The sequence below is a fragment of the Schistocerca serialis genome, chromosome 7, assembly GCF_023864345.2.
Source record: "Schistocerca serialis cubense isolate TAMUIC-IGC-003099 chromosome 7, iqSchSeri2.2, whole genome shotgun sequence".
NCBI lineage: Eukaryota > Metazoa > Arthropoda > Insecta > Orthoptera > Acrididae > Schistocerca > Schistocerca serialis.
This window is the reverse complement of record NC_064644.1, coordinates 208,784,087-208,810,297: the sequence shown is the minus strand read 5'-3', so window position 1 is coordinate 208,810,297 and position 26,211 is coordinate 208,784,087. Positions and strand designations below refer to the sequence as shown.

The following is a 26,211-nucleotide window of genomic DNA, read 5'->3' as shown; positions in this document are numbered from 1 at the left end:
TTCTTATTGTGAGAAAATTCGACCGTGAGAAAGGGTTAAGGTTCTCACTATTCCTACACTAACAATTGGAGATCCGACCACTGGACTGGAATAATAGGTGTACAACACTAGCAGTTCATAATTCGCCTTCAGCTGACTCCTAACACACACTGCCGATAATCTTCAAAGCAGCAAAGCAATCTTACTATCTGATGTGACGGTACAGTCCATCGGCCTTGCCGCGGTGGTAAAGCCGGTCCCCGCCAGACCACCAAAGTTAATCGCTGTCGGGCATGTCTAGTTCTTGCATGGGTGACCGCCCAGTCTACCGAACGCTACCGGCTAGCGGGTTTCACTCAGCCCTTGGGAGGCAAATTGAGGAATTGCTTGATTGAGAAGGAGCGGCTCCTTTCTTGTAAACTGACAACGGACGGGAGAGCGATGTGCTGACAACATACCTCTCTATATCCGCATCCGGTGATGCCTATCGTTTGAGGAAGGGACGGCGGTTGGTCAGTACCGTTGGGCCTTCCGAGGCCTGTTCGGACAGAGTTTACTATAATTTAGTTTTTAGATGTGGCGGGACCAGAGATGGGTAATGAAGACAATCAGACAGCTACAAAAAGATAAGACTATCCATCAGTTTGTTTACATGATGTACCCCGAATAATTGAATTACACCTAGCTTCTTCTGTGGTGCAGAGGTCTACGCAATGACTAACGTTTTTTTGATATAAACAAATACGCTGATAACCTCAACGCCGAGCGCTCGTAAGCTCCATAAAGGGATAGTCTCTAAGGCTTACACATTCTGAGAGTCTCTGAATTATAGTAATGCTAAGTAGCGTGGTGCTAAATCGGTATTATCCTCAATGCAGTCTTTGGTACTAATGTGGATAAAGCTTAGTTGCACAGAATATGGGGTGAGGCTCTGAAATGCAGCTGCTTGAAACATACGAGCTGCCCAGTCAGAAAATTGAGAAGTATGTGGTAGGTTCCTATGGTGCCAAAATGCTGAGGTCATCGGTTCCTAGGCTTACTCACTACTTAGTCTAAATTAAACTAACTTAGGCTAAGGACAAAACACATACCATTACAAAATGTATCAATGCGTGGTCTTCGAGCTGTTTACCCCACGCATTGTACTCTACGTGATTCCGTGTGAGCTCCGGTCTTCTTCCATACTTTAACAAAACACCCTATCTCTCTCCCAATAGATGACTGTGTGCAGATAGCCATACTCCGCATGACCATTGAGATCTGCACACTACACTGTCTGGCTACGCAATGTCCTCCGCTCCTAGGCGCTACAGTCTGGAACCGAGCGACCGCTACGGTCGCAGGTTCGAATCCTGTCTCGGGCATGGATGTATGTGTTGTCCTTAGGTTAGTTAGGTTTAATTAGTTCTAAGTTCTAGGTGACTGATGACCCCAGAAGTTAAGTCACGTAGTGCTCAGACCCATTTGAACCATTGTCCTCCGCTCAAGTATCATTTACTTGCTAAGCATCGACAAACTCAACTGACCAATCCACATCTCCGTTACCTTCTGCAGACAGTCCCTTACCTAGCCACGACGATAAAAAATAGGCCCGGATGGCATGCGAACAAGGCTCTGACGCAGCCCCACGCATTGTCCCCATCCTAATCAACTGTTGTGTGGGAACTACGTCATGCCTTTCGCTGTGGCCGACATGACCTTCTGACAGCGAGTATGTTTCTACTGGGTGACAATGGCCGCCCTTAACAGCAAGACAAACGAAGACGTTATTGCAAATACTTCCTTGGGAACGCTTGAGACCTCTGCAGTAGAGCCCTAACGTAGCTATTAATGGTTTTCATCTTTTGTGACCCTTCACGAACTACATAGGAGGGCAGTAGTTCGAAGATAGTGAGACTGTAACATGAGCGGTCGAATAAGAACGAGACCTACCAGAAGAATACTTTATTGCAATAGATCGAAGACTTGTTAAACGATATGGCAAGTGTTGTGTTCAAATGCGTGTGAAATCTTATGGGACTTAACTGCTAACGTCATCAGTCCCTAAGCTTACACACTACTTAACCTAAGTTATCCTAAGGACAAACACACACACCCATGCCCGAGGGAGGACTCGAACCTCCGACGGGTGGAGATGCGCAAACGTTGCAGGCAGTGAAGACATGTCACTTTCAAAGTGATATTGCAATGCCTGTGCTATTCGAATGCATGCATGTCCGAAAGACATTTGGAATAACACTGCCACTGCAATATCATATTTATCCGCCGACACCGGGCAAGCGAATTTCACATGAAGTGTCTCCCCTGTATGGGAATATACTTAATGTATGTACGAGTATAGGTTGTAGACACATCGCAGACGGCATATGGAAGTTTGGGTCTGGCCGTGAACCGTGCTCGGATAGCTAAATGGTAAAGCGACCGCTCGGGATAAGCGGGAAGTCCGCGAATCGCCATCTGGAACAAATTTTCGACAGCACAATTCCCAATATAGCTGCATCGAGTGACTCCACCTCGAGCCCATAGCACAACCAAATCAGAAAAAATATGCATTAATGAAAGTGGACAGGCTTTCTAGTGCGGATTGCCAACGTCTAACTTTCCGGAATTGTACACAATTCATTACGGTCGCACGGAGAAGGTTATCATACGATGTCTTCGTACTTCTTTATGTACCAGAGGTGAAATGATGAACGGTCTGTTGACGATATTTAGTAACTCTCACTGCCTGTTGAGAAGAGACCTTTGGCGTTTTGTACAGTGAAAATGGAAGGGCTCGCCAAAATTGTGATCATTTAATATAAAGAACTACCTCTCTCTCTGTCTCAAAATTAATTTCATACCTGTTTGTGTACCATTATTATTATTATTATTATTATTATTATTATTATTTTCGATTATTCCCATTTAAAGAGAGCGTTTGAACTTGAATTCCTTTATGATGATTGTTTATGTTTTTTCTGAGCCCAAATTTTCTTCATGTGCTCACTGTGTTGTTTCTTTCGCTCCGCTGTCCATTTGCATCCTGGTCTCTTCTGTGTTGTGGTGTCAAATTTATGTTTTTTGATGATGTTCCTGAATTGAGTTCTATTTGCTGCATCGTTTACTGTTATGTATGCTTGTCTGAGGTCCTCTTCAACTTCTTTTATCCATTTTATTTTTCCCCTGCCTGAGTTGATGACTTTAAAAATTCGCTTTGAAATTCTGTTTTCATTCGTCCTGTGGATATGTCTGTAGAACTGCATTCTTCTTTTCCTTATTGTATCCGTAATCTTGTCTGTGTATTTATGTAATTCTGATCTTGGTCTCTTCTCCCAGATTCCTTTCTCTCATATCGGGTCAAAAATTTTCCTGAGAATTTTCCTTTCTTGTTTCTCTATTTCTTTGATTTTAGTTTGGCCACCTATTTGTGTTGTTTCAGATGCATACAGTGCCTCCGGAAGTACGACAGTGTTGTAGTGCCTCAATTTTGCGTTAATGGATATGAACTTTTTGTTATAATATTTCTACGTGAGTTTATATGCTTTCTGTAGTTTTTTTTTCTTTCCTCATTGGCCTTTAGGTTGATCCCTGATGGCTGGACGATTTCTCCCAGGTACTTAAAATGTGGTACTTGTACGATTTTCCCATGGGTTGTCACAATAGGAAATTTGTCTTGTGGCACTCTTTCTATGTACTTGGTTTTCTCATACGAGATTTGCGGGTCAGTTCTTTGTGCAATTTCGTGTAACTTCTCTATGGCGTTAGTGGCTTCTTTTTTATTATTTGTGAGGATTGCAAGGTCATCAGCAAAAGCTAAACACTTGACATTGAATCTATTATCTTTTCTAATGCCCATTTGTGTACCATTCTTTTATTTTGTGTTTTGTGTGGAGTGTATGTTTTAAAGGTGACTGAAAAGCTTTGTCATCTAAGCGACGCCGGCCACGGCAGGTAAACTTGACGAGTGGCTGGCGCTTGTGATTGCAGTAGTGCTGTGAGGCGGCCGTCACGGTCTGACCACGTGCTCCCTGTCACAGGTTGAGGCGCCTCCGCCGTCCAGTCCGGACGAGGCCGGGGTGGTGCTGGTGGACCCCGGCGGGTCCGGAGGAGTCCCTGGCGTCGACCACCTGCCAGACCCAGCTGTTGTCTTCCGTGGCCGCGGCGCCAGCTACGAGGTCACGGTCAGTGCTCCAAAGTCCCTGATTTCTTCATGTTCGATACTATCCATGACAGTTCTTGTATAACGGACAGTATCACGAACTAAACGACTGGTAGTCAGCCAGACTGCTATCGCCCACAGCAGGCGTTCCAGCCCTCAGGGTGGGCGGAAGGCGGTAGGCATTTTGAAAACATTTCCATTACGGTCTTACAGAATTTGAGCATGAAGTACTGAGTAATTATTATTGCATGCTTTAACTTGCTGTAACTTGGCTTTCATAAAGTAAATTTACTTTCCTACTACATAAATCACCATTCCCGTGGAACCAGTGGGCGGTTAGAAAATTTTACTAGTATTAATCACACAAAAGTGGGCTTTAGGTAGATGAGGGTTGACTGCCCCCTGAACTAAACCACATTTTAAACCATATTTTATTTGCTCGGCCCCCAGTACGAGGATTTTATGAAATACATGTCCCGACGAAACTGACTTCGTATCTGATAACGTCAATTCCAGGGACCAAGGTACTCATTTGATTCCATCAGTTTTTATGAAACAGGCAACCATTACCGTTCCTGTGAGATATGTTCCTGGAATGTACAATTCAGTGTCCTAAAAGAAGTGTTCAGCACCATACGGGGCATTTCAGAATCTTTGAATCAAACGGCTAGAGGTGAGAGATCACTTTAACAGGAACAGAATCTCCGACAGACAAAAACGTCCGCTGATGCTTCGAGGCGACGCGAGTCGTAGTCGTCTTTTAGTATCCACCGGCCCGGGGAGCAAACTAGCTGTGTCTACTAACCACGTGCGTTGCATAGTACCTACCCCAGTTAATTTAACAGTTTTTTCAACAATGAAACCTTCAGAATGAGTGTATCTAAGTGGAGAAAAATATTTTAATATCTAATCTGAAAAATTAATTTTGATGCACCTACCTCCTTTCATACAGACTAGATGAACGGATTATAAAGAACACAAAATGGGCATGCACACCGGTGAGTGTCTATTCCCGGGCACCTGTAAAACAGGCATGGGAAAACCGATACTGGTACAATAGTTTCGAATAACCGGTATTTTTTTGTATTGTTTAGCTCTCGGTTGTAACTAATGTTTTTTGTTTTTCTACTAGTAATCGGGTACAAAACCTAATTATCAATTAGTCATAGCAGCTATGCTAAAATTTTTGGTTTTCAAATAAATGTCTTTTTAAAAGGAATTTCATTCGTAAGATTTTCTTTACTTTGAAATATTGCATTGCTACAGAAAATGCGAAAAGCGATCAGAGCTATTTTAATAAATTACAGCATGGCGCATCGTCCCTAGTCTGAAAATATTTGTGAAGTGCAGTATCTATGAAGTACAATGGTCCACTTGCGTTAAAAGATTAAAAACGCAGGGAGCCACAACAAATATACAGCAACATACAAAGAGAAGCATTTTATTCATAGCTTACAATAAAAAGAGACAGTAGCTTAGCTGCTCCATATGTGTACCTAATATGCCTTTATCTTCCGCGGAAAATGGACAAATTAACATGAGAAATAGAGTTTCTCCTCTTCAGTTTCTCACCCTTTGGCAGTAACTATTCGTAATGTAACATGACCCGTGGTCTGTGGGTGCCGGCTCGATAGCTAAGCGTGTTCGGTCAGAGAGCTGGGTGGCCTCTGTAATAAAAAGAAAAAAAAACTGAGTGAAAGGATCAATAAAGAACTTCAACGGATATCATGTGACGCCCGCTACGACCAAATACAACGAACAAATGAAAAAAAAGGTGGGGTAGCGTCTTTGATTAGTAATCGAAACATCCACGGCCCAATGTTAAATTTTGATGAATAATCGACATTGGCGGCCGAAGACTTCCGGATTAAGAAGTCGCCCTCATTCTGCCAACGACCTTCTCAAAGAGAGCGCGAAAGCGGACAGAGCTCCAGAGCGCTCTCTTGTCCTAGGGGTGCGAAACTGCCCATAAAGGCCGAAGAATCAGCAATGATCAACGGCGTGAGGATGTGGAAGGCAATGGAAACCGTTGCATTAAAGACACATAACGTGTATCATCAGGACATGTGGCTTGTAATTGAAAAGTGCCACGATGATATCTCCACTGGCAAAAGAATCCGAAAAAGTCTCCCATTCGGATCTCCGGAAGGCGGTTACCAGCTGGGAGATGACCATGAGAAACAGACTGAATAATCAATGAAAGGATAACGTTCTACGAGTCAGGGTGTGGAATGTCAGAAGCTTGAACGTGGTAGGAAAACTAGAAAATTGTAAGAGAGAAATGGAAAGGCTCAATCTAGATATAGTAGGTGTCATTGAAGTGAAATGGAAAGAAATCAAGGATTTCTGGTTGGATGAGTGTAGGGTAATAACAACAGCAGCAGGAAATGGTATAACGGGAAATACTGTGAACAGTTCAGTGATAGGTTTTTTTTATCAGAATCGACAGCAAACCAACATCAACAACAATAGTTCAGGTATACATGCCGACGTCGCAAGCTAAAGATGAAGAGACAGAGAAAGTATATGAGGACGTTGAAAGGGTGATACAGTACGTAAAGAGAGATAAAAACCTAATAGTCACGAGGGACTGGAATGCTGCTGTAGGGAAAGGAGTAGAAGAAAAGGTTACAGGAGAATATGGGCTTGGGACAAGGAATGAGAGAGGAGAAAGACTAATTGAGTTCCGTAATAAATTTCAGCTAGTAATAGCAAATCAAGAATCATAAGAGGAGGACGTATGCTTGGAAAAGGGTGGGTGATACGGGAAGATTACAGGCAGATTACATCATGCTTAGACAGAGATTCCGAAATCGGATACTTTGTTGTAAGGCGTACCCAGGAGCAGATATAGACTCAGATCACAGTATAGTTGTGATGAACAGTAGGCTGCAGCTTAAGAGATTAGTCGGGAAGAATCAATACGCAAAGAAGTGGAATGCAGAAGCACTAAGAAATGACGAGATCAGCTTGAAGTTCTCTAAGGCTATAGATACAGAAATAGGGATCAGTTCAGTAGGCAGTACAATTGAAGAAGAGTGCAAGTCCCTCATACACGTTGGAAAGAAAAACATAGTACAAAGAAGGGAAATGGGAAGAAACCATGGGTAACAGGAGAGATATTTCAGTTGATCGATGACGAGAGGAAATGGGTGGGGGGGGCGGGGGGGGGGTGGCAACAAAACGACTATTCAAGTTGGTGTCTAGAATATATGAGTCTGGCGACATACCATTTGACTTTCGGTAAAATATCATCCACACAATCCCGAAGCCTGCAAGAGCTGACAAGTGCGAGAATAATCGCCCAATCAGGTTAACAGCTCATTAATCCAAGTTGCTGAGAAGAATAATATACAGAAGAATGGAAAACAAAATTGAGGATGTGATGACGATCAGTTGGGCTCTACGAAAGGTAAGGGCACCAGAGAGGCAATTCTGACGTTGCGGTTGATAATGGAAGCAAGAGTAAAGAAAAATCAAGACACATTCATAGGATTTGTCGATCTGGAAAAAGCGTTCGACAATATAAAAGGAAGCAAGATGTTCAAAATTCGGGGAAGAGCAGGGATAAGCTATAGGGAGAGACGGGTAATATACAAATTGTTGAAGAGAAAAGAGGGAGTAATTAGAATGGACAACCAAGAACGAAATACTCGGATTAAAAATGGTGGAATATAGCGATGTAGTCTTTCCCCTCAACTGCTCAATCTGTACATCGAAGAAGCAATGATGGAAATAAAAGGAAGGTTCAGGAGTCGAATTAAAATTCACTGTGAAAGGCTATCCGTGATACGATTAGCTGATGAAATTGCTATCCCGAGGAAGAATTTGAGGAAGAAATTTGTAGAATGTACGTATGGAGTACAGCTTTGTATGGTTGCGAAACATGGGCTGTGAGGAAACCGGAACACAATAGAATTGAAGTGTTTGAGATGTGGTGCTGCAGACGAATGTTGAAAATTAGGTGGACTATAGGTGGACTAATAAGGAATAAGAAGGTTCTGCGTAGAATCTAAGAGGAAAGAAATATGTGGAAGACACTGATAAAGAGAAGGGACAGGATGATAGGACATCTCTTAAGACATGTAGGAATGACTTCCATGGTACTAGAGGGAGCTGTAGAGGGCAAAAACTGTAGAGGAAGACAGAGATTGGAATAGATCCAGCAAATAATTGAGGACGTAGGTTGCAAGTGCTACTCTGAAATGGCGCATCAAACCAGTCAGAAGATTGATGACCTAAAAAACAAAAAAAGATTCGGAATGTCCAAAGTAGTATGATCTTCGATTACAATATTTCTCAGCAGATATCAAAATAGAGAGCAATAACAGAATACTGGTGACTTGTACTATTCAACTACTTAACACTTTTTGAGAAAAAGAAGCTAAAAGTGAACATACTAATTTTTTCCTTCATTTGTTTATTTTGTTTATACACTGGTGTCCAAAACTATGCAACAAACGGAAACTTTTCAAGATTGCGTTTATGTTGCCACAAAGCAGAAACAATGTAAAGAATACAGAACGTAAACGAATACAACATGCATAACGGTAGACAAAAATATTATTCGCTTTTTCCAACATAAGGGTTTTGGACACAATTCAATTCTGACAACTGGTTAATGTGATGAGTAAGGAGTGTGATCACCTCTGACAGCAATACAGGCATGAGAATGACGGGGCATCCTATGAATGATGTCATCAGTCTCATTTTGAGGCAATAACACCCGTTCTTCCTGCAGAGCTGCTCACATGACTTGGAGAGTGCTCGGTGCAGCCCGTCCCCCCCCCCCCCCACCCCCCCCCCACCCCCCCGTGCATCCCAGATATGCTCAATGGGAGAACCTACAGGCCACACCATGAGTGAAATATCTTCAGTTTCCTAGAAAACATCAACCTACCGTGCTCAATAAGTTCGAACATTATCGTCCATCAGTGCGAAGTTAGGTTCCACAGCACCCCGCAACAACTGCACATTAGGCCCCAAAATCTGGTCATGGTACGTGACAGTAGCTAAACCCGGCCGATTCACCCGTACAATTTCGTGAAGAGGTGTTCGTGTGGTTAATGTAATCTCTGCCCACACCATTAGGGACCCTCCTCGATATCGATCTCTTTTTACAGTGTTTGGGTCTCGAAATCGAGTTCCACGTTCCCTCCAGAAGCGAGTCCGTCGAGAATCACTCCCCAGACCAAATCGGGATTCATCTGTGAAAAGAAAATTGGAACACCGTCCAGGTGCCACGTTGACGACTGCACTCTAGACCTTCCCTTCCGTGAAGGCGCGTCAGAGGCACACATACAGCAGGGCTCCGACAATAAAGGCCACTCTGCCGAAGCCTACTGTACACAGTTCTCCTCGACACAACACGTCCAGTGGATGCCGCGGGGCCAGGTCCAGTTGGCGCACAGTATTAAGGCGGTACTGTCGTGTTCTGACGTCACAAATGGTCGGCCCTCCACTGGTCTTTGGTATAGATTTTCGATCTCCATAAACCGTCTTCATATCGTAGGAACAACAGAACGATTCACATTAAGCCGTCGGGCCACATCAGTTTGCGACTGTCCTGCTTCCTATGTCTCGCCACCTCAGAGAGGCTGGCAGGCGTCTTCTCTGTTCCATACTGCACAGTCTGTGTCTGTACACAGCAGTTGTGGATAAGGGACTACCCGGGAAACTCCATTTGATAGGTGCCCCGACGTCATCGTTGGCGTAGTTGTCCGTTGACCGGAATGCAACTTTCTGTGCAAAACATGATCGGATAGGTCTGTTGACAGTTTATATGATTATGCTGTTTATTAGACACAGCACGTGGAAACAGCGGTTCGTTGCTTTAATTTTAGACACCAGTGTGTATTAATAACCTATAAAATTTGATTATGTGTGTCTTGAAAATGAGGGAGTCAAAGTTCTTCAGTTTTTGTTCTATTTCTACGTTTATTACAAGAAATAACAGGAATAAAGAACCGAAAAACCGGTCATTTCAGAAACCAATTATTTCGAGCCATTTTAACAGTGAGGTTCATGTGGCTTTAAAGAAACAGAAAAGAGTCAATTTATTCAGCAATATCCACAATTCCTACTCTGTGGGGCACAACCAAAACGTAACGACGCCATAATGACCCCTAGCGTCTCCGGGGAACGTCAGTGAACATTTTGTCTGTAGAAAGATTGTTCCTCATACGTTATCTATCACTCCTAACCTTCGGTTTCAGGAGGAATGTCACACATTTGAGGAGTCATAGCATCAACTAATCAGAACAGGGAAAACTGTATTATGGGAAAGTTTAGTACAAAAATTTCGGCCGAAGATGGATAGTGAAATTTGCAACGAATCAAAATATATTTAAAGCAAAGATTTCCATTATTTTGCTATACTTAATACGACAGTAGGGAAATTTCAGGTTTGATACGTTGCCAGCACTGAGTTTTGTTTCTTGAACCTAATATATTCTGACAACGCTTTGCTACTCTCAAACAAACGAAGCTGTACCCGTTAATTTGAGATTCGCAAGGTATTGTCAGAAAGCAATATGTTTAAGCAACAAACCCAGTGATGACAACGGATCAAACCTGAAATTTCGCAATACTGCTGCCATATTAAGCATAGGAAGATGGCAGAAACCTTTAAGTTAGATATATTCTGATTCGGTTCATATTTCATTATCCATCTTTCGGCCAAATATTCTGTATTAAACCTGTCCGTAATACAATTTTTCCCCTTCAGATTGGTCGATCCTATGACTCCTCTAGTTGCAGAAGATTGGTGTTCTCCCATGACTAGTGAAGCGCACAAGTGTTCAGTGAGTACGTCTGCTTTCAAGGCGTATATTGACGCCATTCCTCACATTGAATAATTTTCATTTCTGCTATTGTGGTTTCCGAGTTTAGTTTGAGACATTAGATTTTGTGATAATGTTCAGTCTTTGAACCTTACTTTTTTTTTTTTGGATTCACTTTAACTTGTAGACCCACATCTTTTCTACATGTTTACTAGTCATTAATCCATTACCTTCGTAAAAGATGCCGCCACCGTATGAGGATAGTACTCTCAACTTATTTTTCTAGATTTTCCGCTTTGAATACCGTAACTGTAGTGTCCCAAGCAAAGGTCACAGGTACAAGTGTAATTGACGTTAATCATAAAGGCTTAAGAGTTGCTAAAAGTTACAATAATTCTTGCAGACTTTACTAACGCAAGAACATGTCTTTTTTTTTTTACATTGGCATGTCGTACTTACAGAAATAAATTCCGTCTCACCAGAAAAACTGTTGTAGATTCATTCGTAGATATGCGCCAGGATGAGTGCAAATAGAGCGTAAAGAATAGCCCACTCTTTCAGAATCATAATATCGTTGTACTGTTAGAATAAGAGCCACGATCGACCTGACAAATATTTCCAGTAAGCTGTAAATGATTGTCGGCTCCTGTTTACAATACTCCGAAGTAGATTCCTAGATTCAGTTGATACTCCTACCGAAAAGGCCAATACCTTTGTAAACTAATGCAAAACACGGAGATTAGAGTCATTTATTTTTTTCGAAATAAATAATATTAACAAAGCTTCATATTTTGACTGGATGCTGCTTGTAGATGTAGTAAGTATCAGAAACGCAAATTTCAGAAAAGCTTCTCTGGATGTTCAAACCTCGATGTGGAAGAGTTAAAATAACGTAACGCTGAATATATACGAGTCACAGTATTATTTTGAAAAAGAATGTTTATGAATACATCACTACCATTGTGATTCTATTTCACTAGCCTAATGAAGGAATACGATACGAGCGTCGCAGGCCGAGACTGGACAATTTAAATCCAGTTTGATGGTGTAGATTCAGAATCTCTGAGGTGGAATTAAACACTTTCAGAAAAGGATATGGAAGAAACGAAGAAGAATGAATAGCGTTTAACGTATCGTCGTGGAAAATGGATGAAGGCTTTCGGAATATACAGGGTAATTTTTTGCACAGTGTGCAAACTCCAGGGATTGATCGATGAGAGGGTACGGAACAAAAAAAGTTCTAATGAACTTACGTCAGGAAATGCATGGTTTCCGGTCTAGAAACCATTTATACAATCATACTTTGTTACAGACACTGCGGTCTAATACGTGCTGTACCATGTAGCCACAGTTACTGTATGCATGTTTTCCATCTAGAGGGTGGTACTGTTCCTCATACGTCATGTCCTAGCGCCCTCTGCTGCCATAGTAACTGGTAATGTTGTGTCCGATTCACTTCTTTCTGACTCACCTTTTAGTGGAAGTGATACAGCATTGCGCACCGTGATTCCGTATTTGAATCGAGAGCTTGCCGTCGTGGGGTTTACTTACAGAAAGGCAAATGGCGACAGAGATTGCATCAGGAGACCTGGCTCTGCCGACAACAAGCACAGCATTCAATGTTTGCCACAGTGTTTCGTCGTTTGTCTGAGAGAAGGAAGCAGGGAGCAGGAAATCATGAAGGACGTACCGAAACCTTCGGGCACCAGGCTGGGAGGAAAGCACTGTGGAAGGCGACCGCCGTGTTAATAACATGCAGTTGGCTCGCCAGTACAGGACAAGCCACAAGACCGTGTGGAACGTTCTCCATGACAACTGTCACAGCCTTGTCACTTGCAGCGTGTGCAGCGCTTACTAGCGACAAACATCGAGAGTTGTTTTTACACTGGTTTGTTCAACAGGCAACCACGGTTGCGGGATTTGTGGTATCTATCTTATTCAGAGACGAGGCCAGCTTTAAGCGGAGTCTGAGGCATTGGAGAATATCCAGTTTGAACGTGGAGCGGAGAACAGGTGTAAAAACCGAAAAGGGAGACGAAGGGTGGAACGTAGTAAGCATCCTCAAATACATGCAGGATCCAGTAGTTATTCAGAGATGAAGAAGCTTGCACAGTACTGACAGTCGTTGAAGAGTTGCATCAAACGAGTCTTCGAAATGATGGCAACAATACCAGCAACTGCTCTTCACTCGTATTTTGAAGTCAGTCGTCTCTGTTTGGCGTGATGTGTCTTCTGTGCAAAGGAAGACCTGCACACAGTATGCAGAATAGCAGACATCGACCTTCGATGGATGCTGACGGCAGGACCTCTTCGTTAACTGTCAGTGTGCTACATTACATCATAACTGTGCGGGGGACAATTATGCTTTCTATTGACCAAACCTTAGTCACACCTCGTGTTCCATTGCCATGTTACTGCGTCGACTTGCTGTCTGTGGCACCGATCGAGGTAGCGCAGTGGCTAGCACACTGGACTAACATTGTGGAAGACGACGGTTTAAACCCACACTCGGACGACACCCAGATTTAAGTTTTCCATGATATCCCTAAATCGCTCCAGGCAAATGCTGGGATGGTTTCTTTGAAAGGGCACGGCCTATTTCCTTCCACATCGCTGGCACCATCCAAGTATGTGCTCCGCCTCTAATGACCTCGATATCGACGGGACGTTGAAACCAATATTCCTTCCTGTTGACTGTGTCCTACATCAACCGCACGCACAATACTGTGGCAGTAATACGCCATTATGGCTTCTGGTGTCGCGTTAGGACAAACATCATTCAGAAACGCCGGTCAATCGATTCACTTCCAATTCCAAAGCTTGACCTCTGAAAGACATTGTGATTCCTTACGCAATTTATTACTAACAGTAACTCAGCATCGTCAATTATTCGTTCGACAGATTCTATATATCTCTTTCTTCTGCTGCAGGTTTTACGCCTTCACCTCCCTCAAGTCGTATCATCCCATATCTTCTTCTTATACATGTGTTCCTCTCCTCACTGATTCTGCGGCGTATGCTTCAAATCCACCTAATCTTCAACATCCTTCTTTAGCACCCCGTCTCAAATGCTTCGATTCTCTTCTAGTCCGGTTTTGCCACGGTCCATGACTCACTTCCAAACAATGCAGTGTCCCAATCGCACGTTCTCAGAAATTTGTTTCTCAAATTAAGGCCGATGTTTGACATTAGTAGACTTTTTTGCCCAGGAATTACCTCATACTGCTGTTATAAAACGATCTCCAATGTTCACGGCCATTTACAAATCTTTAAGTAAACAATAAGATAGCCACATATAACCTTACTCAACAAATGCAGGTTGTGCAGCTTAGTACTTCCAATCATGACTTGTTTTCAGTGGACTGTAAGTTGCACATCATCTGCGTCTTGCGTTCATAATTGCTCAGATTTTACTCAACAGCGACGTACATTTTCTATTACAGATTTATCAGGCTGTCTAAAATGTCAGTCACGCTGTTCTCAAACAACTCAGCTGTTATGTTTTGCGACAGTCATATTTTAGCTATCTGTGTGTTTCCATTGTTTTCAGTATGGTGACGTCTGGTCTGTAGGCGTGGCGTTAGTAACACAGCAAGGCGTGCTAGTCTTCGCAGAGCTGTCATGGCGGGCCCCGGAGGACGACATGGCAGCGGCTTGGCGGGGCGGGGGATCCCCGCTGTACCTGGTTACGTGGGAGGTAGACGGAGGGGGAATCACCGGCAACCTCTACACAGACTCCTCCTGCGTCACGCTCTCTCTCTGGGCAGACACTGTCTTCCACATACAGGTTAGTTTTCCGGACAATTTTCGTCTGTACCACTGACTGAGCCACTTTTCTCAAGCATCTGTCATTGGAAAAGCAAAACAAACTTCTCATAAGTAGTGCAAACAAGCCATTTAGCAAATGAAACTTCCTGGCAGATTAAAACTGTGTGCCCGACCGAGACTCGAACTCCCGAGTTCGAGTCTCGGTCGGGCACACAGTTTTAATCTGCCAGGAAGTTTCATATCAGCGCACACTCCGCTGCAGAGTGAAAATCTCATTCTGGAGGCATTTAGCAAATGCCTGTACCTCACACATTGCTGTCTATATATGTCCGATGCTGAATGCTGCAAGAATACAGGTATCGAACTATAGTTGATACACATCCAAATATAGATTCTACTGCTTTTCAAAGGTGAAGTGATGCTCAGAAAAGTTTTTTTTTCTTTTTCTTTTCATTTCTGTACTTCGTAGTAAGGATAAATATGATGCCGACTGCGAACTCATTATAGACAAAACACTTGATATGAGTAGAAGAAAAAAAAAGTGTTAGATATAATGTCAATAAAAAATTATTTATTTAGATTGACATAATGCCGTAATCGATTCAGAGTAACTGCGTACTGCGGGATTGTTCAAGATGCTACAAATGGTTCAAACGGCTCTGAACACTATGGGACTTAACTTCTGAGGTCATCAGTCCCCTAGAACTTAGAAATACTTGAACCTAACTAACCTAAGGACATCACACACACCCATGCCCGAGGCAGGATTCGAACCTGCGACCGTAGCGGTCGCGCGGTTCCAGACTGTAGCGCTTAGAACCGCTCGGCCATGACGGCCGGCTGAGAAAGAGTACAGGGGAAGTAATTTTCGCCATCATGCTCAGTGCTGACAACAAACATACGGTTTTTGTGTCGTGCCAATCTACAAAGTGTGGTAGAAATGTGACGCCCACAAGTGATAATATTGCGTGGAAGCAATTTTCTGCAGAGTCGTTCATTTTGAATTGTGGTACTTACTTGCAGTACTAAATTAAGCTGGCTCTGATGGGTCAAATGGTTCAAATGGCTCTGAGCACTATGGGACTTAACATCTGTGGTCATCAGTCCCCTAGGACTTAGAACTACTTAAACCTAACTAACCTAAGGACAACACACACATCCATGCCCAAGGCAGGATTCGAACCTGCGACCGTAGCAGTCGCGCGGCTCCGGACTGAGCGCCTAGAACCGCGAGACCACCGCGGCCGGCGCTGGTTCTGATGAAAATGTTCAGCGAGTAAGAGAAGATCGGCTTTTAAAATATTTAACTTTTACGTCACAAGTAATATAGAACATTTTAGAAAGAGAGTGAAAAATAAAAATGGAGTTCAGTGAACTAAAGTCGTGAAATCAAACAAAAAATCCGAATAAAATGTAGAGAGTAAATCAGACTTCAAAATCAGTAGTGGTCAATTTTAAAACTTAGCCCCCATGGCGATATTGTCTACGCCAGAACAAGAGGAGTCATTTCGGACCAAGGCAGGAGCGACTAATGAAAGGAGTGATAGGAAGGTACAATCGGGTATTCTTGTGTCCTGTGTACCGTTCGAAACAGACACTATGTGCTAAACTCATTTTCGTTAACATTATACATATGCTACTTTTATCAGTTTTCTAACACTTTAAAAATAAAGTAACGTAAGAGAATAATTTTAGTTATATCTGTGTGTGTTTTGTTGACTTGCACATATACCACCTGAATGTTCTTGTCGCTAGCTACTGACGGTTAAATATTCACAAGCGTTCGGCCTCGTGCTCCTCGACCATTGTCGACTGTCATCTCGTCCTTATATACGCATGCTCCCCCCTGGTGCCCATTGCAGTGTCATATAAGACTTTTTCGGGACCCGGCCAGATATTCAAAGAGAGACTAATTCGATATGCATGTTGTGCTCGTTGAAGACCGTGAGACACCCATTGGGCGCACACGTTGCGAATTTCCATCTGTTCGACGTGAACTTTTTCAGCGCTCGATCTGCGCCAGTGGCTGCTACCCAGACACACCGCTCTTGAATAATGAGGTGTGCTGTGTTTTCTGGTGAAAGCTGGTTCAGCCTCGGTGCCAGTGATGGGCTTGTGTTGTTTAGAAGGAGGTCAGCTGACGACCTGCAACCAACCTGTCTGCGTGACAGACGCGCTCTACCTATACCCGAAGTTATACTCTGCGGTGCAATTTCGAATTACAGCAGGAGCACTCTCGTGATTATCTCACGCACCCTGATTGCAAAATGGTTCAAATGGCTCTGAGCACTATGGGACTTAACATCTGTGGTCACCAGTCCCCTAGAACTTAGAACTACTTAAACCTAACTAACCTAAGGACATCATACACATCCATGCCCGAGGCAGGATTCGAACCTGCGACCGTAGCGGTCACGCGGTTCCAGACTGAAGCGCCTAGAACCGCACGGCCACACCGGCCGGCCCCTGACTGCAGATCTACACGGTAATCTGATGATTCGACCGGTTTTCTGTCAATCACGACCATCATTCTACGGGATATTTTCCAAAGAGATAACGGTCGCCCAACATGCTCTAGAGAGGGTCGACATGTTGTCTTGGTCTGCTGGACCTCCAGATCTGTCTGAAATCGAGCACATATGGGATATCATTGGACAACAACTCCAGCGTCGTCCACAACCAGCATTAGTCGCCCCTGTATTGACCGACCAAGAGCAACTGGCACGGAACTCCATTCCACAAACTGACATCTGGCACCTATACAACACAATTTATGCTCGTTAGCACGTTTGCGTTTAACATTCTGGTGGTTACACCGATTATTAATGTAGCACGATTTCTCGTTTGGAATGGCTGATCTTGTGGTTTCATTAACCTGTGATGCTTCAGTGTTGATCATTTAAAAATGTTACCTAGGCAAATGTATTCTCGAAATTTCATTTCTCTACAATAATTATTTTTCGGTGTTACAGTTTTTATTTCCATCGGTGTATTTGGAATACAGTGACGATAATATGCTAAATTCCCCTGATCGCTTGTAATCTTACTCTCCCACACATCACCATTGAAATTTTCTGTCCCAGCACAAGCTTTGTAAGCTTCGAGAGGAGTAAGATATACAAAAGAAAAACTTTTTACTTATCTTCGTTTTTTCTTGTTGTTGGCTCCAATTCTTGCGTGCAGGGCTACATTCTTGAGGATGAAATTTTGATTTACTGGGTTCCAGAAAACTAAATAACAGATGAAGTATTAGCTGTTGCTATGATTTATTTTATTTTATCCCATTCTTCTATATCACACAGACTTCACAATCTCCATTTTCATACAACCATCAATTACATTGCCATAGTCAAAATTAAAAAACATGTGCGTTCCCATCAGAGGCATGCCCACTCCTAGCCACATTCTGCGGTACTCACAATACTCCAAGAAGTTTACAAGGCGAGAGAGTTTACACACTTCCTTGACAAAAGAAGAATCATCACTAAGTTATATCATTATTTTATAAATCAATCCAGAAATAAATTTTATAATTATCGTCAGACTGTGCAATTAATAATAGGAATTTTAACTAAGCCACCTATTTTGTAATTTCAAATATTTATAAAAGAAGAGTGATTCTAGCTGTAGGTACAGAGTAGTAAGAAATTGATTTGTTTTTTACGTATTTTAGCCCGAAACATAAGATATCGTATACAAAATCACACAAATTTCATTCAGTTAAACAGCTGATATAACGTTCACCTACACAAGAATCGATAGTATACATGGTATCGGTTATTTCTATCAAAAAAAGGTTATGTTAAAAAAGGGTGTCGCGTCACACGCTGAAGTACAGGGTGATCAAAAAGTCAGTATAAATTTGAAAACTTAATAAACCACGGAATAATGTAGATAGAGAGGTAAAAATTGACACACATGCTTGGAATGACACGGGGTTTTATTAGAACAAAAAAAGTTCATGAAAGTCCGACAGAAGGCGGTGGACAGCAAAACTGCTGTCGTGACGGGTGAGAGGTACGCCGATATGTTACAGAATCGCATCATCCACAGTCTGGCTGATAAACACCTGCTGGAACGTACAATGTTTATGCAGGATGACGCTCCACGCTAGACGCGTGAAAGATCTCTTGCGCGCGTCGTTTGGTGCTGATCGTCTGCTCAGCCGCCTCTTTTGTCATGCTTGGCCTCCCAGGTCCCCAGACTTCAGTCCGTGCGATTATTGGCTTTGGAGTTACCTGAAGTCGCAAGTGTATCGTGATCGACCGACACCTCTAGGAATGCTGAAAGACAACGTCCGACGCCAATGCCTCACCATAACTCTGGACATGCTTTACAGTGCTGTTAACAACATTATTCCTCGACTACAGCTATTGTTGAGGAATGATGGTGGACATATTGAACATTTTCTGTAAAGAACATCATCTTTGCTTTGTCTTACATTCTTATGCTAATTATTACTATTCTGATCAGATGAAGCACCATCTGTCGGCCATTTTTTGAACTTTTGTGCTTTTTTTTTGATAAAACCCCATGTCATTCCAAGCATGTGTGTCAATTTGTACCTCTCTATCTACATAGTTCTGTGATTTATTCAGTTTTCAAATTTATACTGACTTTTTGATCACCCAGTATGTAGTGTGCGTAGACACACGCGTTACTGTGGGGTCCACTCTTTCTAAGGGGATCATAGATGACTGTCGCGAGATACGGTCACCGTGTACAGGATGAGGCGGTTGCCAGTGGTGGTTCGGAATTTGAGGAGTGATTATTCATTTTCACAACAGCAATTGACCTCCGTACAGTACCTGTAAGCGGATCACTGTGACAGGTGGAGCTGGTGCGTCATTCGGTGGCCATCAGCCGCAGCGGGCGCCTGCGCATCGACACGGCGGGTCACCGCAGCGAGGCGGCTGGAGGCGGCGGAGGCGCCGGAGAAGGCGACGCCGACGCAGACGTCGACGCGCCGCTGGTGGAGCGGCTGCGGCCGCGCGACGCGTGGTTCGTGCCGGTGCTGCCCAACGCCGCCGTCGCCGCGGCCTTCTTCGCTGTGGCCTGCTGGCGCGTCAGGCGACGGCACCGCCAGGCGGCGGCTGCAAAAAACACTGCCGTCAGCAGCCCACAGTGTGGCACGGCAACTGTTAAGCCTGTCGGTGCGTAACTTCCACCTGTACTAGGGAAAAATACCCTTCTTTCACTGTGTGTTGATGTCAGCACGCTTACTACGCGTTGACACTCTTCGCTTGCTCTATTGTCTGCTCACTCACTGCCCTCTGTCTTATCTACCTCTAGCTGGAGCACAACTATCCAAACAGCGCAGCGGAAATATTCGTTCTCAACAAAGTAAAATCCTCTCTGTATTACTACACAAGATATCTATTTCTTCAATATCATTTTCTACATCAGAAATCCGTATTTCGAACGATCTTCCTCAATAAAATCATCGAAACTAAATTTCTTTCCAAATCGAAAAGGTAGCTAATGGTCCACTTTGTACGATATATTGAAGGTCTTAACTTTATTGTGTGTTACCGAGAACTTGTATGCATTTAACTCAGCAGTTATCTGAAATAATAACTCGCTGGCGCTTCTAAGACCTTTAGTGTAACGTGCTGTGACGCACACCGCGGAGCCTGTACAACTCGATGTGCCCTAGCGAGCGCCGGTGACGTCACTGATGGCAGCGCCAAGGCCCAAGAGGAAGAGAGGCCTAGGCTCGTACGTGGCACGTACGTCACAGCACGAGACACCGCAGGTCTTACGAGTGCCAACAGCCGTCGCAGGCAGGGAGCGAGTAACTATTTCATACAGTTTAATAATTCTTATGAGCGCGTTTAAATGCCTGCAAGTTCTCGATAGTGGACGACAAAATGTAAACCTTCTGAATTAAATACTTCTTAAATAAATGTAGACAGCTCGAGAGCTTTGTGTGGAGCCAAGCGTTCCCGAAGTGTGGCGGTCAACCCTACTAGTGTAACGCCACAAATTCGTTGGGGGCCCTGTATAACTCGTTGCCCCGAGGCAGCTCGGCCATATAAGGACTGCAGCAGCAGCCTGACGATAGACACCACTTCACAATGGGAGACAGGTACTCGTCCGAACACTCGCCGATTTTAAATCAACGTGGCTGGAATACAGAGAGAATTTTATCAGTTTATTGTTTGTGTCGGTAATTATAACTGTCCTCACAAAAATATCTTAAATGTACGCAAGTGAAACTATGCCTAGAAATAAAAAATGTTGTGTTATATTCTTTGTAGTTCCAAGACATAAGAGGGATTCTGAAGACCGTAAGTTGCCCAGACTAAATAAATGGACAAATAGTTAGTGAAAGAGCACTTTTGTCGTCCTCCTAATCTCTTGCAGTCTGCAATAAGAGACAACTTCAGACTGTCTTCGTTAACATAATTATTTAATCTTTCTCTGGCAATCGTTAGTGAAAGACAGGACCACTTTCTTCGAAGAGTTAAAACGTAAACCGACATTTATCAGGCTGCATGTTTATTTCGTTCACTAGTCTCACATCTAGCTGGTAAACGAGCCACCCACGAAATGCAACTTGCCAAAAAATACATTCTCAACGGGAATTGTGTATCTGGAACTTCTTACAGCATCAGTCTCACCAAAAGACTCTCCAGCCAGCAACCTCTTCGATCCGTTTTTGCTTTCCGCGCACTAATTGGGACTCGAAGCTAAATACATGTGCCACGCTAAAATTTCTTCTCCAGGTGCGACAGTTGCTCAGCGCTCCTCCTCCTGATCCGACTCATACTGCACTGTCGTTCTCCTTCCTTTCAAATCAGTCCCCCCCCCCCCCCCACTCCCGCCCCCTCACTTTCTCTCCTGTCCCCGACAAAGGTTGGAACGCTGGTAGTCCTGGAACAGCGGCCCTTACTGTCCGCCATTACATACTAATGCGATCAGGTTCTATATGTTAAACTGTTGTATCTAGTGATACAATGAATTGCAGGTTTTAATAACATTCAAATAAAAATATATCAGTAATAACTGTAAGCTTACCTTCTCATTATTGGTCTTCTGAAAGCAGTAAGAAACCGACCTGTTTTAATTACTTCTCACTCGCGTATTCCAAGCGTAATTGGCGCCTGTCTTTTTGTTCCTGTTTTTCGATTAAAGGAATCAAAAGAGGGCAGCAGTAATTGGAAGTCGTCATGTTTACCGCGAATTTCAAATATTGAATGTGTACGATTACCCACCTCGCACAGTTACCTAGCTGTCCCTTACATCCTTCAAAAGTCGGAGTTTCTGACCGAATCAGTTTCAGTTTCAACGAATAAACAAATTCAGCCGGGAGGGGGGGGGGGGGGGGGCACATGGTTGACTCGATTTACTGGAACAATCGTAATACGATGTGATGTGTTGGCAAATGTGCCAACACCTTGTAGATAGAGGAGGCCGAAATGCACGCTATCTAACGCAGACGGGCGTGAATTCTGGAACAGGATAAGTATTGAATGCTAATAAGAAAAGTATGCAGCTCCTCGAATACTTAACTTTTATTTATCCTTGTTGTGAATACAGCATTCTTGATGAGACATTTCATACGATAACTATCAAACTATGTAAGGCTAATGGCGCCTTGCTAGGTCGTAGCCATGGACTTAGCTGAAGGCTATTCTAACTATCTCGGCAAATGAGAGAAAGGCTTCGTCAGTGTAGTCGCTAGCAAAGTCGTCGTACAACTGGGGCGAGTGCTCTTCCGTATCTCGAGACCTGCCTTGTGGTGGCGCTCGGTCTGCGATCACACAGTGGCGACACGCGGGTCCGACATGTACTAAATGGACCGCGGCCGATTTAAGCTACCACCTAGCAAGTGTGGTGTCTGGCGGTGACACCACACGATGTAATGCAAAAAAATGGTTCAAATGGCTCTGAGCACTATGGGACTTAACAGCTGAGGTCATCAGTCCCCTAGAGCTCAGAACTACTTAAACCTAACTAACCTAAGGAGGCAGGATTCGAACCTGCGACCTTAGAGATCGCGCGGTTCCAGACTGAAGCACCGACAACCGATCGGCCACACTGGCCGGCGATGTAATGCATAAATGAAAGAGATCGCTTACAAATTCCTCCTTCCAACAATTCTTGAAGTATGTGCCTACGAAGGCTTTCCCGGCGTAATAATTGATAATATTCTTCTCGGGTATGCAGCCGGATCATAACGTCTTCATGACACAATATGAGCTTCAGGATCGTCACGGTTTCGTTTACTTAGCGTGAAATTACTACTTTTGGCAACAAACGTCTCGCCTAACCACCGCTGTAAATTCAGGATCTTACTGAGTGATTTCGTCTTGGTCACCACAGCCTCGATAAATTTAAAGGACATCGTTTCTGTATGGCTATTACTTAAAGTTACTACTTAGTGCCAGTAGGTAATTTCGAATTGTGTGCTCCTTCTCAATTGCTCAGTAGGTACTGAGGCTGTCGTGTTTACAATAAGAGCCTTGAAGTATAAATATCGGTCTCACAGTCAGGATTACCTAGTTTTGCTTCAGGCGTACTTTTTCTAAATCGGATAGGAGGAAAGGAAATAATAGCTGTGTACGCAGTACTCTTTGCCACACGCACAGTGGCTTGCAGAGTACAGATGTTGTTGATGTTATATTAGTATTTATAAGTAATATGGTCTACATCAGTACTAAGATTTCAAAATGAACACGAATTTCTTCTGTTTTGCAATGTCTGTTGTAGATTTACCTCCGTTCAGCTGGCTGATGATCGCATGACTTCATTCTTGTTCCAGGAGCAAAGCGGTTGCCGCCAATGGGGCCAGATGACTTGTGCGTCTGAAGTCAGCAGAAGAGCGCGCACAGGATCAGTGCATAGTCACCTCGTGATACTCATCCTCATCTAGTCACTGTTGTAAACCAGTAGTCCTAGCTTTTTACACTTACATACTCCTTTGTTACTTATAAATAAGGTGTTACTCTATCCTCGTGAGCAACTAAAAGCATATGGACTGCTGTGCTCATTGCCAGTAAGATAACTCTGGCGTTATGTATACATCCCTACATATGTTGCACACGCTACGTGGTAGCACCGCGTCAGGATGCAACTCAACTTGTGCAGTGGACATCTGCAGTAACCTGCCCAAATTACTGAAGTGGTGACGTTGGCGGAAAACTGCATAAGATAAAACAAGTGTTCGTTTTACTGCGAGTAACTGAATGAATTATGGTGAGAAATTATATTTATCGACTGTAGTGTCATCTCAAAATGAAGCAACCACTTCTAGGGCTATTGAATTAACGATCAAATGGGCAAGTGGGTGGTAGTGAATTCCACTGTCACAATATGTTGACGATCGCCAGTGACGTAACTTGCTGCTTAGTATGAAAGTCAGTGAACAGCACTTAAAATTTGTGTACTGTCCGAAGCTAGAGAGATAATGTGTCTTAAGCAACTGGATTGAAACAGGAAAAGGCGCAGCCAAATGACGGGGTTTGTTTATAGCTGGTGGGCGTACGCAGTCAATCGGGACCTTGTTCGAGCATCCAAATCATTCAGTGAATTGTTCAACTTATGGTAGAAAGCAGCTGCACTAAAAAATAGACATCTGATGGAAATTATTCTCTAACATCCACACCTCACAAGCTCTGTGGCTTTCTCACCAGAAATAAATTCCTTGTAAACTATGCCACAAAACGTTGCAATTAATACCGTGTCGAAAATACCCGAATTTGTGAGGATCATTGTATGAAAGTTCTGATTTCTAGAAAACAGTCACTACCTTCGAAGCTTCAGAGAAACAGCAGGCCTTTTCTTAATATTTTATAGTTGTTCCAGGGAAGCCTATGTTGCTGAAGGAAGTAGGTGACGCTGTTTCAGTTTATAGATTTTTATGTGACTGTTTCCTCTTTTCGATGCGGTTCAATGATATATTTGCTGTTTATGCGTAGTTGTTTACCAAGCACTGCATTCTTCAGTCGTAAGAATTCAGTAAGCTACTGCCGGTGTGGAGTATTAAGTATAACGAGAGTATGCAGCTATCTACAGTTCGATTTGAGACACCCTTTGAAACAAGTTTCCACGAGAACAAACTGTTGTATTTTACCGCCTGCGTTGGAGAAACAGTTACAAGTGAAATGAATGGCTTGTATATATAAGTCACAAAATAATAAACAGAAACGAGAAACTATTTTTGGACAGGGAATATTTAAGGAGAGGTGGACCCTTTCTATTTACACTTTGAAGTATGAGCTGAAAGCAGCTTTTAAAGTGAAAATCGACAGTATTCATACTATCTTTAACATTTTTACTTAATCCCAAATTTAGAAAAATACGCTAAATGTTCAAGTACCAAGGAAATTTCCTATAAACTGAAGATCTTAAGACATTTTTTGACGGTGATTTTGGGTGTAACAAAATGTACTTTACAACTTAAATTTTCTTACAGCATCGGAACTAAGTAATGTGTACTCATGTATAACTAGCTGAAATGCCAAACATACAAAAAGATTTTTGTTCGGCGATTGCTCCTTTGTGCTACGGGCAACTATACTGAATGTAACAAGTATATACCCACAGTGACAGTGGTTTTGTCAAATCTTAGTTCGAATGCTGTGACATATTAAAGTAAACAATCTTTGACACATGTTGTAGTGAGAGAACTGAAAGGCGGCATTGTTGTACAGTACTTGAATTGCCCATGTCAACACATCCTGTTACATTATGGTATCCTTAGGAACCATTTATAAATTGACCTATTTGATAGTAATAAGACCAAAGTATTAAAATGTAAGCTCCTTCCCAAATTCTTATAATTAGGACAATCATAGGAATCCCATTTCATATCACTAATGATAGCTTTTTCTAAGATAGTCTTTGAAATATATATGTTCAGCTGTCATAAACTACAAGTTATTCCTATTCTCACACAAAGTATGAAATTGGATTTCAGGATTGTGGTATGTTACATTAACAGTTAAGAGGCAAGGGCCAAGATATGGATTTCATGAAGAAAAGCACGGTAATAGAGATACTTTACAGAAACAAAACAGTTTAAGCTGATTGTGATGTCAACAGTTCCATGTTTCAGTGATTTGTATATTATTTTTGTATGAAATATTCCCTAACTAACCGCTTTACTTGTTTGAAGACTGTACGAAATAAATAATAAGATACCTTCAAATTTGTATGGCATTATTTATTATTCCATAATTCCTGGTCAAATAACAACGTTCCGTTGGAAGCTCCAAAGCCCTTTCTGCTTTACTATAGACATAATACAAACGTTATCAAATGTTTCTTCAATGATTGAGTCCTACTCCACCCACTACCAAATTCACTATTTAGAGTCGTCAGGAACGTTATTAGAGAATTAAGCTTTCTTCTCTTACTCAGAAGCCATAAAATAGCCTGGTCACCTCTTTTTATATTTTTAAATAATGACAATAGATGGCATAAGAGCAGTCATTGGGCTAAGAGTAGCATTGGGAATGAAAATTTTGAATAATGAACTGAACGACATGATTTGAGGGGGGGGGGGAGGAGACCAAACTGCAAGGTCATTGGTCT

The 26,211-nt window shown here is 42.8% G+C and overlaps 1 protein-coding gene across 2 annotated transcripts in view; it reads left to right on the top strand.

Annotated features, from left to right (window-relative positions):
- LOC126412604 (uncharacterized) overlaps positions 1 to 25,825 on the top strand; it is a 154,997-nt gene extending 129,172 nt beyond the window's left edge. For both annotated transcript variants that reach the window (XM_050082271.1, XM_050082270.1), the window contains 4 exons: positions 3,999 to 4,142; positions 14,453 to 14,689; positions 19,502 to 19,823; positions 23,438 to 25,825. In XM_050082271.1, the coding sequence (XP_049938228.1) occupies positions 3,999 to 4,142; positions 14,453 to 14,689; positions 19,502 to 19,823; positions 23,438 to 23,484 (750 nt within the window). In that variant the 3' untranslated portion in view covers positions 23,485 to 25,825. The remainder of the gene's footprint in view (positions 1 to 3,998; positions 4,143 to 14,452; positions 14,690 to 19,501; positions 19,824 to 23,437) is intronic.
- The last annotated feature ends 386 nt before the right edge of the window (positions 25,826 to 26,211 follow it).